Source organism: Mobula hypostoma, chromosome 29 (genome assembly GCF_963921235.1).
Source record: "Mobula hypostoma chromosome 29, sMobHyp1.1, whole genome shotgun sequence".
Classification (NCBI taxonomy): domain Eukaryota; kingdom Metazoa; phylum Chordata; class Chondrichthyes; order Myliobatiformes; family Myliobatidae; genus Mobula; species Mobula hypostoma.
Window position 1 is genome coordinate 16506249 of NC_086125.1, and position 15929 is coordinate 16522177.

General features: G+C 41.3%; 1 protein-coding gene across 2 annotated transcripts in view; it reads right to left on the bottom strand.

The window, feature by feature from the left end:
• The window catches only part of mvb12a (multivesicular body subunit 12A), a 36004-nt gene that overhangs the window by 9595 nt on the left and 10480 nt on the right, over positions 1 to 15929 (bottom strand). For both annotated transcript variants that reach the window (XM_063035758.1, XM_063035757.1), the window contains exons 2-8: positions 14031 to 14184; positions 11977 to 12075; positions 8411 to 8507; positions 6728 to 6857; positions 5349 to 5486; positions 4988 to 5094; positions 1437 to 1489 (exon numbers count right to left, since the gene is read on the bottom strand). In XM_063035758.1, coding sequence (XP_062891828.1) covers positions 1437 to 1489; positions 4988 to 5094; positions 5349 to 5486; positions 6728 to 6857; positions 8411 to 8507; positions 11977 to 12075; positions 14031 to 14126 — 720 coding nt within the window. In that variant the 5' untranslated portion in view covers positions 14127 to 14184. The remainder of the gene's footprint in view (positions 1 to 1436; positions 1490 to 4987; positions 5095 to 5348; positions 5487 to 6727; positions 6858 to 8410; positions 8508 to 11976; positions 12076 to 14030; positions 14185 to 15929) is intronic.

Genomic DNA, 15929 nt, shown 5'->3' on the forward strand with positions numbered 1-15929 from the left:
TATTGGAGGTCATGTGAGGTATCCCAGATATAAGTAAGGAGGGTCTGAGGGGGGGGGGGGGCGGGGTGTTGGGCAAGATGGAATCAAGATATGCGGACATAAGTGGGGGCAAAAACAGGCAGAGACAATGGACCTAGGTAGATCAGGGCAATGTGGGGTTGGAGAAAGGATGAGATTGGAGGCCATTGAGGGAAGTTCTCCTGAAATCATGAGATATATGTGTTGGTGCAGAAAATGGTGGTTTGAATGTCATTAGTAGGGACAAAATCCAGGGAGATGTCTAAGAGCTACTGCCTTGCCTTTGCTATGTAGAGGTGAGTTCACTACACAATGGTATGATCTTGTTCTTTATTATTTACCTGCACTTCACTTTCTCTGTAGTTTTACAATTTATTTTGCATTGCTATTGTTTTACCTTGCTCTACCTCAATACACTACGTAATGATTTGATCATTATGAATAGTATGCAAGACAAGTTTTTCACTGAATCTTGGTAAAAGGGACGATAATAAACTTAATACCAACCCCTGTCTGCTGGTTTGATGACAAGGCTGAAGCTGCAGTGGTTGTGTTGACCTTTTGACACTAGATAAGAAATGGGGAGTTTGTAGAAGGGTTTGAGCAGACTTTGGTGGCTGAGAACCTCTCGACAGTGATCAGTGACGGGTGGTGTCAGAATAAGATGGCAGTTTGAATGAAGGGGAGGGTGGCTGATTGTAAAGGAATCTCTAAACTATGATCAGTAGCAATCAAGACAGTGGAAATAACGCACCGATAATAATTAATGAGATTGAGGGAGTGGGACTACCTACCAAAGTCACAGTACAAGGTGTCTTTGGTAGCATATGAAAAGACCTGTCTCCCCAGAAAATGAGCAGCAGGAGCACGAGCTGAGGTGTACAGGTTAGGCACCATAACCTTTACATATCCCGTCAACCCCAAAGACTACCAGATACCTCTAGTTAAAGAAGTCCAGAAACAACAAAGCTATAGCCAATCGCTCAAGAGTTTTGTCTGTGAATATGCAAGGATGTAGTAAAATGGGGTAGCATGGTAGCGTAGTGGTTAGCACAGTACCGGTGACGCGGGTTCAATTCCCGCTATTGCCTGTAAGGAGATTGTACCCTATCCTCATGACTGCATGGGTTTCCTCAGGGTGCTCCCATTTCCTCCCACAGTCCAAAGATGTGCCATTTGGTAGGTTAATTGGTCGTTGTAAATTGTCCCATGATCAGGCTACGGTTTAGTTGGGGGACTGCTGGGCACCGTGGCTTGGGGGCCTATTCTGCACTACAAATCAATAGAATAAAATAGAAGGCAGGTTTTCTTCAGATAGTAACGTACCATGGAAAGTTGCTGAAGAGAAACAATCTGAGAAAAGCACATTTTGAAATTACTACAACACAATTGTGATCAGTGCAACAGGTTGTACTTACATTCATCGTACTTTCAAATCTGGGGTGTAAAGTGAAAGGGACACCATCCATAGCTGTTTTTAAAAAAAAAGAGTAAAACTGGCTTTATATTCCAACACCACAAATATCTAACCCTTTCAAAATTATCTAATCTGTTCCTCTCTTATGTGATTATCTCCCATTCTCATTATCACTCTATTACTATTAGCAAACTCACAAGTCAAACACAGGAAACTAGCTTCTCCTCTGGTCAAAATATCTCAGTGAAGATTTATTGTTAGTGCAGATCAGCAAGGAGAACAAATATAAAATGAACCATATTTTTGATAAGTATAGTCACACATATATCCTGAAATGAAAAAAGCTGAGGCAGGTTGATAAAGGAACTGGGAGTTGTTGACAGTGAATGCTGGCTTGTTCTCTCCTTTGCAAGTTGGCTTCAGACTGTGCTCAAATGTAAGCATCATGTGCACAATGCAGTTTGACCACTGATGACCTTAGCTCTGAAATATAATCACCACCAGTTGAACAGTACCATCTTGGTTTGAAACTTAGCTGACCTGCCACAAGAAGCTTGTTGAACGCAAGGTTATACTTTAGGTACCTTACCTTGAGACAAAGACAAGTGACCATCATCTTTATCTATACTCCTCATTATTTTTTAAATATGTAAATCTCTAGTCTAAAGTAATTCCTCAGACTCCTTCACTCCAGGGAAAACAGTCCAAGCCTATCCAACCCCTCCTTAGAATTCAAGCCTTCCAGTCGCAGCAACATCTTTCTGAATCTTTTCTGTATCTCTCACTTAATCACATTCTTCATATGGTATGGTGACCGGAACTGCACACAGTACTTCAAGTCCTGTCTTCCACCCTCCACCCCCCTACTTCATATTCCCTTCTTGATAGTGTTGCCATGGTCTTGGACTGACTCCCAATTTTATCTAACATTATTAATTCAAATTTGTTTCTACAACATTTGTTTTTACACTACTTGAGACTGCACTGCAATTTTGCACCATTCTGTTCTTTTGCACTCTTCACTGTATTTATTGTGTTTATTTTCATAATGTATGTAGTTAACTCTTAGTTTCACATGAACAAGTAACTTCATGCACCCTGGTGCATATGACAATAAACTAATACAAATCTAAATAACATCTTGTACAGCTATAATATGCCATCCAATTCTTGTACCTAAATACTCCAACCAATGAAGGCTACACTCTGTCTACTTGTGTCACTATTTTCAGAGAAACACCCTGAGCTGTTTCATTCCACAGAGCCCTGCCATTTCTGCCTTCATTTAACCTCTCAAAATAGATCACTTCATACTTGTTGAAGTTAAATTCCACCTGCCATTGTTTGATGCATTTTTCCAGTTAATCTGGACACTGTTGTAACTTTAGACAACTTTCTTCACTGTCCACTACCAAAATACACAAATTTACCCAAATCATGCTACTTACATGTTCAACAAAATTGATAATATATACGACAAATAGGGGAGACAGCACTAATCCCTGAGGCACACCTTTGGTTCACAGGTCTCAGATCTGAAGAACAACTTCCTTCTGCTTCCACCAAGTCAACTTTGTAACCCACCTGATCTAACTTGCTGGACCAGCCGACCAATTGGTCTTCATTAATAGCCTTGCTGAAGTCTACATAGACAACATCATAGAGGCATTGAACACTACAGCACACATACAGGCCCTTTGACCCATCTAGTCCCATCAACCTGCACCCAGACTAGCCCTCTGCGCCTCTCCTATACATGTACCCATCCAAATTTCTCTTGAATGTTGAACTCAAACCCACATCCACCACCTCCACTGGAGATCATTCTGCATTCTCACTGCACTGTGAGGAGGAGAAGATGGCGACACGACGGCAGCGCGCGCGGCCTCTCCGGTGAGTGAATGGTACCTGTTATCTGTCAAGTAGGGGACCGTGCACAATTCTGATTTGATGGAGACGTACATGAGAGTACCGAGGAACATCTGGAAAACTTCTGAAATGCCCGCTTCGCTGCCGCTGTTACTGTGTGATAACCGGAATCTCCAGAGCAGAAGGCCCCGAAATCCTCAGCTTTGCGTGTCAGCGGCCAGGGCGAGATCAAAAGCGCTCAGCAAAGGATGGCGCTCGGGAGGCTGTATCGGAGCGGCTGGTCGGAGGCTCGAAGTTTTCGGACAGACAAGACTCAGTGTCGGCTGCTTCCAAGGCATCGGCAAGTTGGCGGTGCCTGGAGGTTTATGGCAGGGAGTTTCTCCCTTTTGCCACCTGCTATCAGGGACCTGGGAGTCGATCGACTCGGGGACTTTGAGACTTTTTTTTACTGTGCCCATGGTCTGTTCTTCATCAAATTATGGTATTGCTTTGCACTGCTGTAACTATATGTTATAATTATGTGGTTCTGTCAGTGTTAGTCTTTGGTTTGTCCTGTTTTCTGTGATATCACTCCGGAGAAACATTGTATCATTTCTTAATGCATGTATGCATTCCTAAATGACAATAAAAGAGGGCTGAGTGTTCTCATAATGTAAATCAGTCAGAGCAGAGAAGAAACTTATTTCAGCAGAAAATTGTACATAGTTGGCATTCTGTGACTCAGAGGGCTGTTGAGATCGATGCACCGAACAGTAAATCAGTAAGAGGATGAAACTGGACAGTAAAATGAACATGGGGCACAGAATCTGCCCTGAAAAGATAGCTTAGCAGAACCATACTGCTTATTATGTTAGCCTGAAGGGATACGGGGAGAAGGCAGAAGGCTGAGGTTGAGAAGCAAATGGTTCAGCCATGATGATCTGGTGCAGCAGACTCAATGGCCTAATTTTGCTCCTATATCTTATGGTCTGACAGTTTTGATCTTCCCTCCATCAATGTCACGCTATATTAAGGGAAATAATTTAAAACAGCCACAGGTTGAGCATCCCTTATCCAAATACTTGGGCCGGAAATGTTTCAGATTTCAGATTTCAGAATATTTGTCTACATAATGAGATACCTTGGGGATGGGACCCAGGTCTAAACAAGAAATCCATTTGTGTTACATATACAGCTTATGTGAAGCTCACAAAGTGAACAGTCTGCAGTGGGCACACAGTCTGACATGATGGAGCTGGGTCCTCCACAGACTGTCAGGGTTGAATTTGCGCACTCAACCACGTCTATAATGGCATTCCACTGCTGCAATTACCTCCATATCTGACATTGATCTTAAACAGCTAAACAGCTGCCAGTTCCACAACAAGTACTGTGTGACCGGGGCGGGGGGAGGTACAATCATGTAAATAAGGAAAGACAATCATCATATACATGGGCTAAAAATATCCTTTAATTTGAACTTGGCTCCTAAAGCTACTGATAAATGCAGCGAGTAGAGTTTCTGTGGCCCTTAAATAAGCATTCATTTGAATTTGGATCAACACCAGTCCAGAATGAGCAGTACTCGAGAAAGATCTTTTAAAAGCAGTCTCATCTCTCACATTTCTCTCTCCCTTTATGGTTCTACTTTCCCTCATTTTAAAGAATTAGAAGTAATGGAAAAAGTAGGCTGTCCACCCTTACCCGAGATCCCATAAATATTCTCTGAGCTGTACACAGCATCTTTGGGTTCTAAAGTTGATCGCCTCTTGCTAAGACGAACTGCAAATGCATCACTTTCTTGCTTTTTGCTTGAAAAAAAATCGAAGAGTATTTTAAATGTAGCTTTCATAAACTTTACCACGTACTTTCATTTACTTTTCATCAGTGGAGATAGCCATCTTGACTTAATCCTGTGACAAATATCAGCTTTTATGGCAGGACAAATCTTCGTTAAGTCTTTATTACATCAAAAAGTCAATAATGCCAAAAAAGATGGGATTTTGTAGCAGTGTCACAATTCAAAACTAAAAAAGTTGATATATTCTCTGAAAAATGTATATACCTTTGAGGCGAGGACTTTGAAATTTCATTCTCTATTGATAGACTTTTCATATCTTTATTCATGCTTCTTGGCTTGGGCAGTGGTTTTGGTTTGGCTACTCTCCCTTTGAGACACCAGATGACAAAACCACTTAGCTCTCTGTAAAATAAAAATAAAACAGAATAGCTAATACATCTGCACACACACATTGTGGACATAGTTGTGCATCCCACATACATCTCACTCAGTAGCCATTTTATTAGGTACACCTGCTCGTTAATACAAATATCTAATCCGTTAATCACACTGGAGGCAACTCAATGCATAAAAGCATACAGACATGGTCAAGAGGTTCAGTTGTTCAGACCAAACAAAAGAATGAGGAAGAAATGTGATCTAATTGACTCTGATTCTGGAATATCTGTTGGTGACTGACAGGTGGCTTGAGTCACTCAGAAACTGCTAATCTCCTGGGATTTTCACGCACAACAGTCTCTAGAGTTTACAGAGAATGGTGTGTAAAAGATAAAACATCCAGTGAGTGGCAGTTCTGCGGGCAAAAACGCCTTGTTAATGAGAGAGGTTCAGGAGAATGGTCCGACTGGTTCAAGCTGCCAGGAAGTCAAAAGTAATTCAAATGTATACCCATTACACTAGGAATGTGCAGAAGAGCATCTCTGACGGCACAACACGTCGAATATTGAATGGAAGGGCTACAGCAGCAGAGGACAACATCGGGTTCCACTCATGCACCTAATAGCAGAAGACCACAAACTTACACTTAGTGGCCACTTTATAAAGCACAGGAGGTATCTAATAAAATAGTTATTGAGTGTATATGCTTAGCAAACATACGCCAAACAGGCAAAATAAACAGAAACCAAGGCAGACCTGTGGATACCTAATAAACGCAGGCAGAGACCTGTACCTGATAAACATGCATCAAGATAAAACCTCAGAAAAATGGAGCAGTCTTTAAATCAAATAATGAAACTAGTCAATAAATAACAGATCCTTTCTTGTAGTTAGGTACCAAACTGAAAGCATTTGATTAGATATGGTGCCTGATGAGTGACGCACATTATTCAGAGCATGTAAAAAGCCTCTTCTATACTCTGAAATGAGTTCAAGCAAGGTTTGTGATTACAGGAAAATACCTTAAGCTCTATAGAAAGCTCTCCTCATGAAACTGAGCAATGCTATCCATCTTTCTGATTTTCTATTAAACACAACGAAAATTAATACAAGTACAAATCTGTACTGTATACATTGCCATGAAATTTACTTAAGTTATGCTAAATTATGCAATTATTCAATTATGCTAAAATTACACTTGACAGGGAACGTCTTTCACTTCTTAAAAAAAAACTTCTGGCATAATTAAGGCAGACATTACTTACCCTATGCATGTATACGAAGGCACAAACTGCTTGCTTTTCCCAGTCAGTTTGATATCAAACACAGCAGTGTCTGCCTCTTTGAATGGGACTTTCCTAATACATAAACGTTTCTTTTTAGACACTGAAACCTCTGAAGAAAGAAGAGAGAACTGTTACTATAGTTAAAACTGGGAGAAGAGTATGCCAGGGAATGAAAGGGGTTAAAAGAATGTGGAAATATAGTCAAAACTGCAGGCACATCCCAACACCAATGGGGATTTAGGCTAGAAACCCTCACAACTTGATACCCAAGACTCACAGTCATAATCCAATTGTACTCATGCTAAGCAGTAGTTGAAATGATCCCTTGGATGTTGTGCAGTTCTAGTCCTTCCAACTGCTTTTTTAATGCTTGAAGTGACTGACTGGGTTCTGACAGTACTTTTCATTAAGGCCCTTCACCTTTGATTATCAGGGGGATGGAGAAGCTAGACAAAAGATCGCACAATATTTTTGATATTGGGACAAGTGAAAGACAATATTTGTGTATGGAATATACAAAGCTAACAGGGAGTACACAGGTGGTCTGTACCGAATTTGGCTCTCTTCTACAAACGTTTGTAAAATCCCTTTAGAGCCTGTGTGAATCAAAACAAAGTGTCCATGGCTTCTCTGCGACCAGTCCCTCTAAGCAGACATTGACTAGCAAAACAGAATCGATGTTCTAACCTAGTTTAAGTTGTTGGCAGCTGTTTCACTGACTTGTATAAAAATGAGAAAGTGACTATTATAGTGGCCAATGCCACACAGATTTAAGATAGAATTAAAACTCAAATTGCTGCCTTGCCATTATTCTGTGCTTAACCAATAGGTTATGATAGACAAGTTCAACTTATCAATCATTCATTATACAATGACTTAGAAACATGGTGCAACAGTATCTGATCCAAGGATATAGTCCATGAGTACCAACAATCCAAGTTAAAATTAAATCAGAAGCATTCTGATTCATGAATCTGGACTTTTACAGCAGCTGGTTTTATCCACTTGCTTCATTGATCCTAAATTATAACATCTGATCATTTGACATTTGTTTTAATTGTATGTGAGTAGCACAAGAATAACAAGATATGCAAACAAAAGATAGAGGATCAAGAATCATGAACATACAAGAAATATGGAGATGAAAGCTTCAAGGTAAATTAGTGATGGACTCGCTAACACAGACAGTTTGGACACTCCTGCACCAGTGAGTTATAATGCCAGGTAAGGTAAAGGTCGCCATGTAACACAAAAAATGCCTTTATAATAGCAAATATAACATAGCAAAATTACACTATAGTAACACATTATTTCTATGGAGTTCCAAGAAGGAATTTGATAAGGTCAGAAGCTTAAGCTCAGAGTTGAAAACAAATTTATTGATTTGCTAAGCAGCATGACATAGCACAGTTGAAGGCTATTTGAGCCATCAAGTTCATATGTAATGCAATACACGAGTATGTTCAATTTTTATTATTAAAGAAATTTATGAGACATGCTCAAGTCTTTATTTTCTCTCATCCCAGGTACCAGGAAAATGCGCAGGTGTTTAGTCCACCAATTGATTTAAGTACCAGGCACGATATGTTTATGTTAAAACAACCAGTTACATTTCCATTTCATACCAAAACAACTTTAAGATTGTTGTAAAAAAATACTTACTTGAGTCTAAGAATTCATCCACAAAAGTATATCCTGAAGGTAAAGGGCTTTTATCAAGAAGTAACTGGATATCTGCCACAACATCTCCCTGAGGATTCTGACAAATAGAGCTTAATATTAACACACAATCAACATATCCTCTCAAAGTCTGGTGACACCAACATTCTAAGCACCTCAACCACAAATTGCTTTGAAATTGTCTTTATATCATAATGGAACTGATAGAATTAGAGTCAGCAGTGCCACGGTAGTGTGGCGGTTATCTTGTGGTGCAACGGGTGGCAACTTTGCCATTTTGTTAGCACTTGATTGTTTCATACGAGGCTTGAGTTGCTAGCTCGACGCTCAATCCATTATGAATAGAAAGCATGCAAAGAGCCAGCTAGATTCGAACCCAGGACCACTTGCCTCGAAGTCCAGTGGGGATGCCACGACACCACTGGCCAGCTAGCATAGTGTTTAATGCGTTGCTGTTACCGCTCGGGGCGTTGGTGTTTGGAGTTAAATTCCAATGCTGTCAGTAAGTTTGCAGATTCTTCCTACGAGTGCCTGCGTACCCTGTGTGCCCCTGCTTTCTCCCACATTCCCAAAATGTACTGTTTAATGGGCTAATTAGCCATGGTAAATTGCCCTGTGATTAGGTAGGGTTGCTGGGTGGTGTGGCTCGTTGGGCCAAAAGGGCCTGTTCCATGCCATCTCAAGAAATAAATACATTTTGGATCCAGATGGACTATTGAGACTTCACTGAAGCCTACTGTGATGGTCACCTTTCACCCCACCATGCACTCCCCCGCACCCCCCCAAAGATATGGGTTCATGCTATTCTTGTTGTACATTAACTGTGCTGTTTGGCCCAAACAGTTTTCAAATGTCTTGCATGAATCCATGAGTTCTGATATGTTTCCAGAATTGGCAGTGGAAGTACATGGCAAGGCTGTCTTCCGCAAAGGGCCTGACAATCAATGAACAGTCAAATTGGGTGCCTGGGACCAAGCTCAATTCACACACATACAGAAAGGTAGATGGCTGCAATACATCCAGGAAGCCAGGTCAACTACAGAACTGACTATGTTTCATAGCTCTCCAAGTTATAGAACTTCGAAATTTGGACAAAGCTTAAAATGCTGGTTTTAATTCTAATTATGAGACTTCTGCAGTGTAATGTGGGCACGTGGCCAAGTGGTTAAGGCATCGGACTAGCTACCTGAAGGTCTTGAGTTCGAGCCCCAGCCGAGGGAACGCGTTGTATCCTTGAGCAAGGCACTTAATCGCACATTGCTCTGCGACGACACCGGTGCCAAGCTGTATGCGTCCTAATGCCCTTCCCTTGGACAACATCGGTGTCATGGAGAGGGGAAATTTGCAGCACGGGCAACTGCTGGTCTTCCATACAACCTTGCCCAAGCCTGCGCCCTGGAGAGTGAAGACTTTCCAGGTGCAGATCCATGGTCTCGCAAGACTAACGGATGCCTTTATGCAGTGTAATACTTTTAATCAAATTATTTTTATTTCCCCTTTCCAACCCACTCATGTAGTCAATGAGCTTTGCTAGCTGCGTCATGGTCCAAGTTGCCGTTGGATACATACCCATTGTAGTTAATGATTGGCCCATTCTGTGCTATAATGACTGAGGGCTATTGGACCTCAGCAAGTACGTGCTCCGCTGTCAGAGCTCATGTTGAGTGCAAAGGCAGATGGAACCGAAAGATTTTATGCATTACAAATCTATTGATAAATTCAAGACTTCCACAGGATGCAGCAACAAATGGCAGATGCAATTTAATGTGGATAAATGTGAAGTTATCCACTTTGGTGGCAAAAATAGGAAAACAGATTATTATCTGAATGGTGGCCGATTAGGAAAAGGGGAGGTGCAACGAGACCTGGGTGTCATTATACACCAGTCATTGAAAGTGGGCATGCAGGTACAGCAGGCGGTGAAAAAGGCGAACGGTATGCTGGCATTTATAGCGAGAGGATTCGAGTACAGGAGCAGGGAGGTACTACTGCAGTTGTACAAGGCCTTGGTGAGACCACACCTGGAGTATTGTGTGCAGTTTTGGTCCCCTAATCTGAGGAAAGACATCTTTGCCATAGAGGGAGTACAAAGAAGGTTCACCAGATTGATTCCTGGGATGGCAGGTCTTTCATATGAAGAAAGACTGGATGAACTGGGCTTGTACTCGTTGGAATTTAGAAGATTGAGGGGGGATCTGATTGAAACGTATAAGATCCTAAAGGGATTGGACAGGCTAGATGCGGGAAGATTGTTCCCGATGTTGGGGAGGTCCAGAACGAGGGGTCACAGTTTGAGGATAGAGGGGAAGCCTTTTAGGACCGAGATTAGGAAAAACTTCTTCACACAGAGAGTGGTGAATCTGTGGAATTCTCTGCCACAGCAAACTGTTGAGGCCAGTTCATTAGCTATGTTTAAAAGGAAGTTAGATATGGCCCTTGTGGCTACAGGGGTCAGGGGGTATGGAGGGAAGGCTGGGTTCTGAGTTGGATGATCAGCCATGATCATAATAAATGGCGGTGCAGGCTCGAAGGGCCGAATGGCCTACTCCTGCACCTATTTTCTATGTTTCTATGTTTCTAAAACTGACGTGGTGGTGGACTAGACAGAGGTGGCTAAGCCCTGAACATTCTGTACGATGAGCTGCAGTCAAAGGACCCTCATTTATATTGGTTTATTGTTATCACATGTACCTAGACAGAGTGAAAATCTTCTGTCTTATGGCATATATAATTACAGTGAGGTAGTAAAATGAAAACAGAATGCAGGATATTTAGTGTTGCGGTTAGAGAAAGTACAGTGCAGATAAACAAATAATGAACAGTGAGGTACATCAAGAATTCATTTGTTAGCACGAGGAGTCCATTCTCGAGTCCAATAACAGAAAAATAGAAGCTGTCTTTGAGCCTGGTGGTATGCTTTTGCATCTTCTACCCGATGGGAGGAAGGAGAAGAGAGAATGATCAGAATGCGAGAGGTCTTCGATTATGGTAGCTGCTTCCCAAGGCAGCAGGAAGAGTAGACGGAGTCAATGAAGGAAAGGCTGATTTGTGTGATGGACCTGACTATAATCACTCTGCAATTTATTGCCATTTTGCATAGAGCAGCTGCCACGCCAAGTTGTGATGCATGCAGATAGAATGCTTTCTATATTGCATCAATAAAAGTTGGTAAGTATCTTCAAAGATATTCCAAATTCCCTTAGCATCCTGAGGAAGTTGAGGTGTTGGTGTGCTTTTCTGGCTGTACCTGAACAAGAACAAATTTTTGATGATATTTACACATAGAAACTTGAAGATTTCAACCATCTCCACCTCAGCACCATTAATTTAGACAGGGTTTTATAATCCATCTCATTTCTTGAATACAATATCCAGTACTTTGCTTTGCTGTCATTGAGGGAAAGGCTTTTGTCTTGTTACCATGACACTAGGCTCCATTTCCTTGTTGCATCTAAACCAATTTTAACATACTCTATAAGATCTTCAATGTAATATCACACACTATGTTGAGGGTGGGGTGGAAGCAGGAAAAACAGATGATAACCTACCTCTTTAACCAGCAAGGAGCTGGCACACAGGTAGCACCCAGATTTCTGACCAAAGCCTTTAGCAAAGTTTGCAGAAGATCCTTCTACAGTTGCAGTGATCTAAAATATATATACACAAATGATGGGCAGTTTTAAATGCCAAGTAGTTTTTAGTTTGGAGCAAACAACACAAATGTAACTCACAAGTCAATGCCTACTCAGAAATGCTATCTTGTAGAGACATTTATAGTGGATGGTATAAGCTACAGCAATCTCTTGACCAAATTTTTTGGACTTAGCACTAAATAAGACTTCATATGCCCTGGTACCTCTTCTTCCTTAACAAGTTCACACAGAGCTATTGTTTTACATTTTAGTCTAATACTTTTTTAGTTCTTATGACCTGCGCACTTAACTTTTGCAGTACCAATGGAAATCGCTTGCCTTAGCTATCTCAAGGTCATGAATATGGGATTCCACTGCAATTTCCTTACTATTTCTTCTGTATTCCCATTGCTTTGGTCTTCATCGTCAGGCAAATGAATTACTCATCCTTCTGCAGGCTGATCACTATTGGCCAGTTTTCCATTCACCCAGTTAGTCAAAAAATATCTTCCTTATACTCTCTTCCTTGATAGCACCCACACACTCAATTTTTGTATAATCACTTAATGATGCCAGCTACATTTGTCTAGCTTATAGAAATAAGTATCACAAAAAAACAAGGACGTAGCACTAAGCCCCCAAGAAATCACACTCCAAACAACCTACCAGTCATTAAAATACCAATTAACATTCAGCTCAACTTTCTGCTACCTTCACACTCGCTATTGGATTGAAATCATCAATGACATTTCAGGAAGAAGATGGCAGGGTTTATCATCGAAACGTTGGTTATAATCGATACGTATAAATGGCTGGAAGCCTGAGAAGAGTTTATTCGTCATATATGCCGGGAAAGCACTAAATCCTTATTCACATTGTCCACCTCCACAAAGGTTACCTCCTTATTTCCAATAGACGCACACATTCCTTACTTATACATACTAAATTTATAGGATATCTTTGGAGTTTCCATGTTTTTTTCCCACTCGCATTATTTTTACCCTCACTACATCTATCTTGATTTTATTTCTAGTCCTGCACCTTTAGAACGGAGCTCTCAGAATCTGAAACATTTCTTTTTATTTATATGCATTATCCTATACAATCTTGACATCCAAGGTTGCAAAATCAGAATCCCATCTCCTATTTTTCAATATATTTCATGGTTGATCAAATGTTGCCCATCTTTTAAGAATATGCACTGACCATCCCGGCTTTTCTCCTTGTGCTAGGAATTAATTATTGTAGACTTGCAAAAATTAACAATGATCCACCCATTACCCCAGATCATTCCCACCTGCAGGTGTGGGACAGAAAAAAATACCAATGAACATTACTGATACAGCAAGGCAGTAACTCAGCATCCGTCATGATGAAGCTATTGTGTTCATCCGGACCCCTCCACTACTTTAAATTGTGATCCCTCTTTGCTGTATTGACATTACACTATTGATAGTATGTGCAGAAACAAATAAACAAGGTTTTTTTTATATGGTTGCACCCAAACCTATTAACACCACCGTGAAGAAGAGGACATCAGTTGCTTCGAAATACCAACAAGTATAACAGACCATTTTCTCAATGTCACTGGACTGAAATCCCGTAAATCTCTACCTAATGTTATCATAATTATATATGCTGTGTGTGACTGTTGGTACTGTGCTTTGCATCTTGGCCCCCGAAAGGATGCCGTTTAGTTTGGCTGTATTCGTGAATATGGCTGAATGACAATTAAACTTGAACTTCACCACGTGGACTGCAGAAAGTCTACACGGCACTTCCTCAACAGCTTCTCAAGGGCAAAGAAGGATTAGCAATACGAAAAACTAATTAGTCATGCCAGTGATGATCATATAACGTTGGAAAAACAGACTTAAAACTAATTATTCTATAGGTTCCTAATTTATCCCATTTTTTCAAATGTGAATTCAACAAGTGAAAATAAAAATGTGAACACAGAATTACTATACCAGTTGATATTCCTTTGGACATGTGCTCTGATTTGAGGCCCATCCTATACCAGTCAGAGGGTAATAGTTTGAATCATTGGTCTCTAGTGCAGCCATGTGAAACAGTGGGCAAGCGGAATCCCTTTCTGGCTACTCACCACTTCAAATCAAAGTCCTGTAAGATCAAATGAAAGCAAATTAAATTGAAGGTTGAGGAAAAAAAACACACCTATGACTCCTTCCTTGAATAATTCACAAAATATACAAGTTCTCTTGAAACAAAAAGGAAATGTAGTAAAACTCATGGCTGAGAGGTTAAATTGACAGACTGCCAATCCATTGTGCTTTGCATGCGTGGGTTTAAATCCCATCCTCGTTGTGAGCTGTTATATTGGGGGAAAGTAGCAATGAGGTAGCAGAGAACATTCCTTCAGACTTAGTTTGGGTGGCACGGTAGTGTAGTGGTTGGCACAATGCTTTACAGTACTGGCGGCCTGGTTTCAATTCCCACCGCTGCTTGTAAGGAGTTCTCCCTGTGACCGCGTGGATTTCTTCTGGGTGCTCCGGTTTCTTCTGAAGATGTACCGGTCGGTAGGTTAATTGGTCATTGTAAATTGTCTTATTGTCCTGTGATTAGGCTCAGATTAAACTGGAGGATTGCTGGGTGGCGTGGCTTGAAGGGCTTATTCCGCGCTGTATTTCAATAAACAAACAAACAAATAAGTCATCCACTATACAATGACGTAGAAATACCATTGGTTTGGTATTTGACTAACAGACGTCTGCCATGCTCCCTTCTCACTCACCCTGCCCAGGAATCTCCATTCCCTTTAAACTTAACTAGGTTAACTGGAAGATGTATTTCAATACACTAACTTAAAAAAAATGTTGTAATAACTAAAAATAACAAGCCTAAATAATAATGATAGAGGGGAAGCCTTTTAAGACCGAGATGAGGAAAAACTTCTTCACACAGAGAGTGGTGAATCTGTGGAATTCTCTGCCACAGGAAACAGTTGAGGCCAGTTCATTGGCTATATTTAAGAGGGAGTTAGATATGGCCCTTGTGGCTACGGGGGTCAGGGGGTATGGAGGGAAGGCTGGGGCGGGGTTCTGAGTTGGATGATCAGCCATGATCATAATAAATGGCGGTGCAGGCTCGAAGGGCCGAATGGCCTACTCCTGCACCTATTTTCTATGTTTCTATAATCAGCTCATTAGAATCAAAACATTGAACATGTCAGAGCAACACACACAAAATACTGGAGTTACTCAGCAGGCTAGGCAGCATCTCCAGTCCTGCTGAAGTGTTTCGGCCCGAAACATTGACTGTACTTTTTTCTATAGACGCTGCCTGGCCTGCTGAGTTCCTCCAGCAATTTGTGTGTGTGTTGCTGAGATTTCCAGCATCTGCAGATTTTCTCCTGTTTGTGAATTGAACATCTCAGACCAGTTGTTACTGGAATTTTACCATAGTTTGAAAGAATATTAACAACATATTACATCATTAGATTATCTACAACACTACTATCATTAAAGCAAATTCAGATGTCAATTTGCCAAATCTGATATGAGTTTTACTGCCTGTTAAAGGAGGAGGAGAAGATGGCGGCGTGATGCAGCGCGCGCGGCCACTTCGGTGGTGATGTTTGTTATTTGTCAGGTAGGGTGCCGTGCACAATTCTGTTTTGATGGAGACAGATGTGAGAGTACGGAGGAACATCTGGAGAAACTTCTGAAATGCCCGCTTCGCTGCCGCTGTCACTGTGTGATCCAGAATCTCCGGAGAAGGCCCCGAATCCTCGACTTTGCTTGTTTTGGCGGCCGGGAAGGTCAAAGGCCCTCAGCAGAGGATGGCGCTCTGGAGGCTGTATCGGAGGCTCAAAGTTTTCGGACGGACGGACTCAGTGCCGGCTGTGG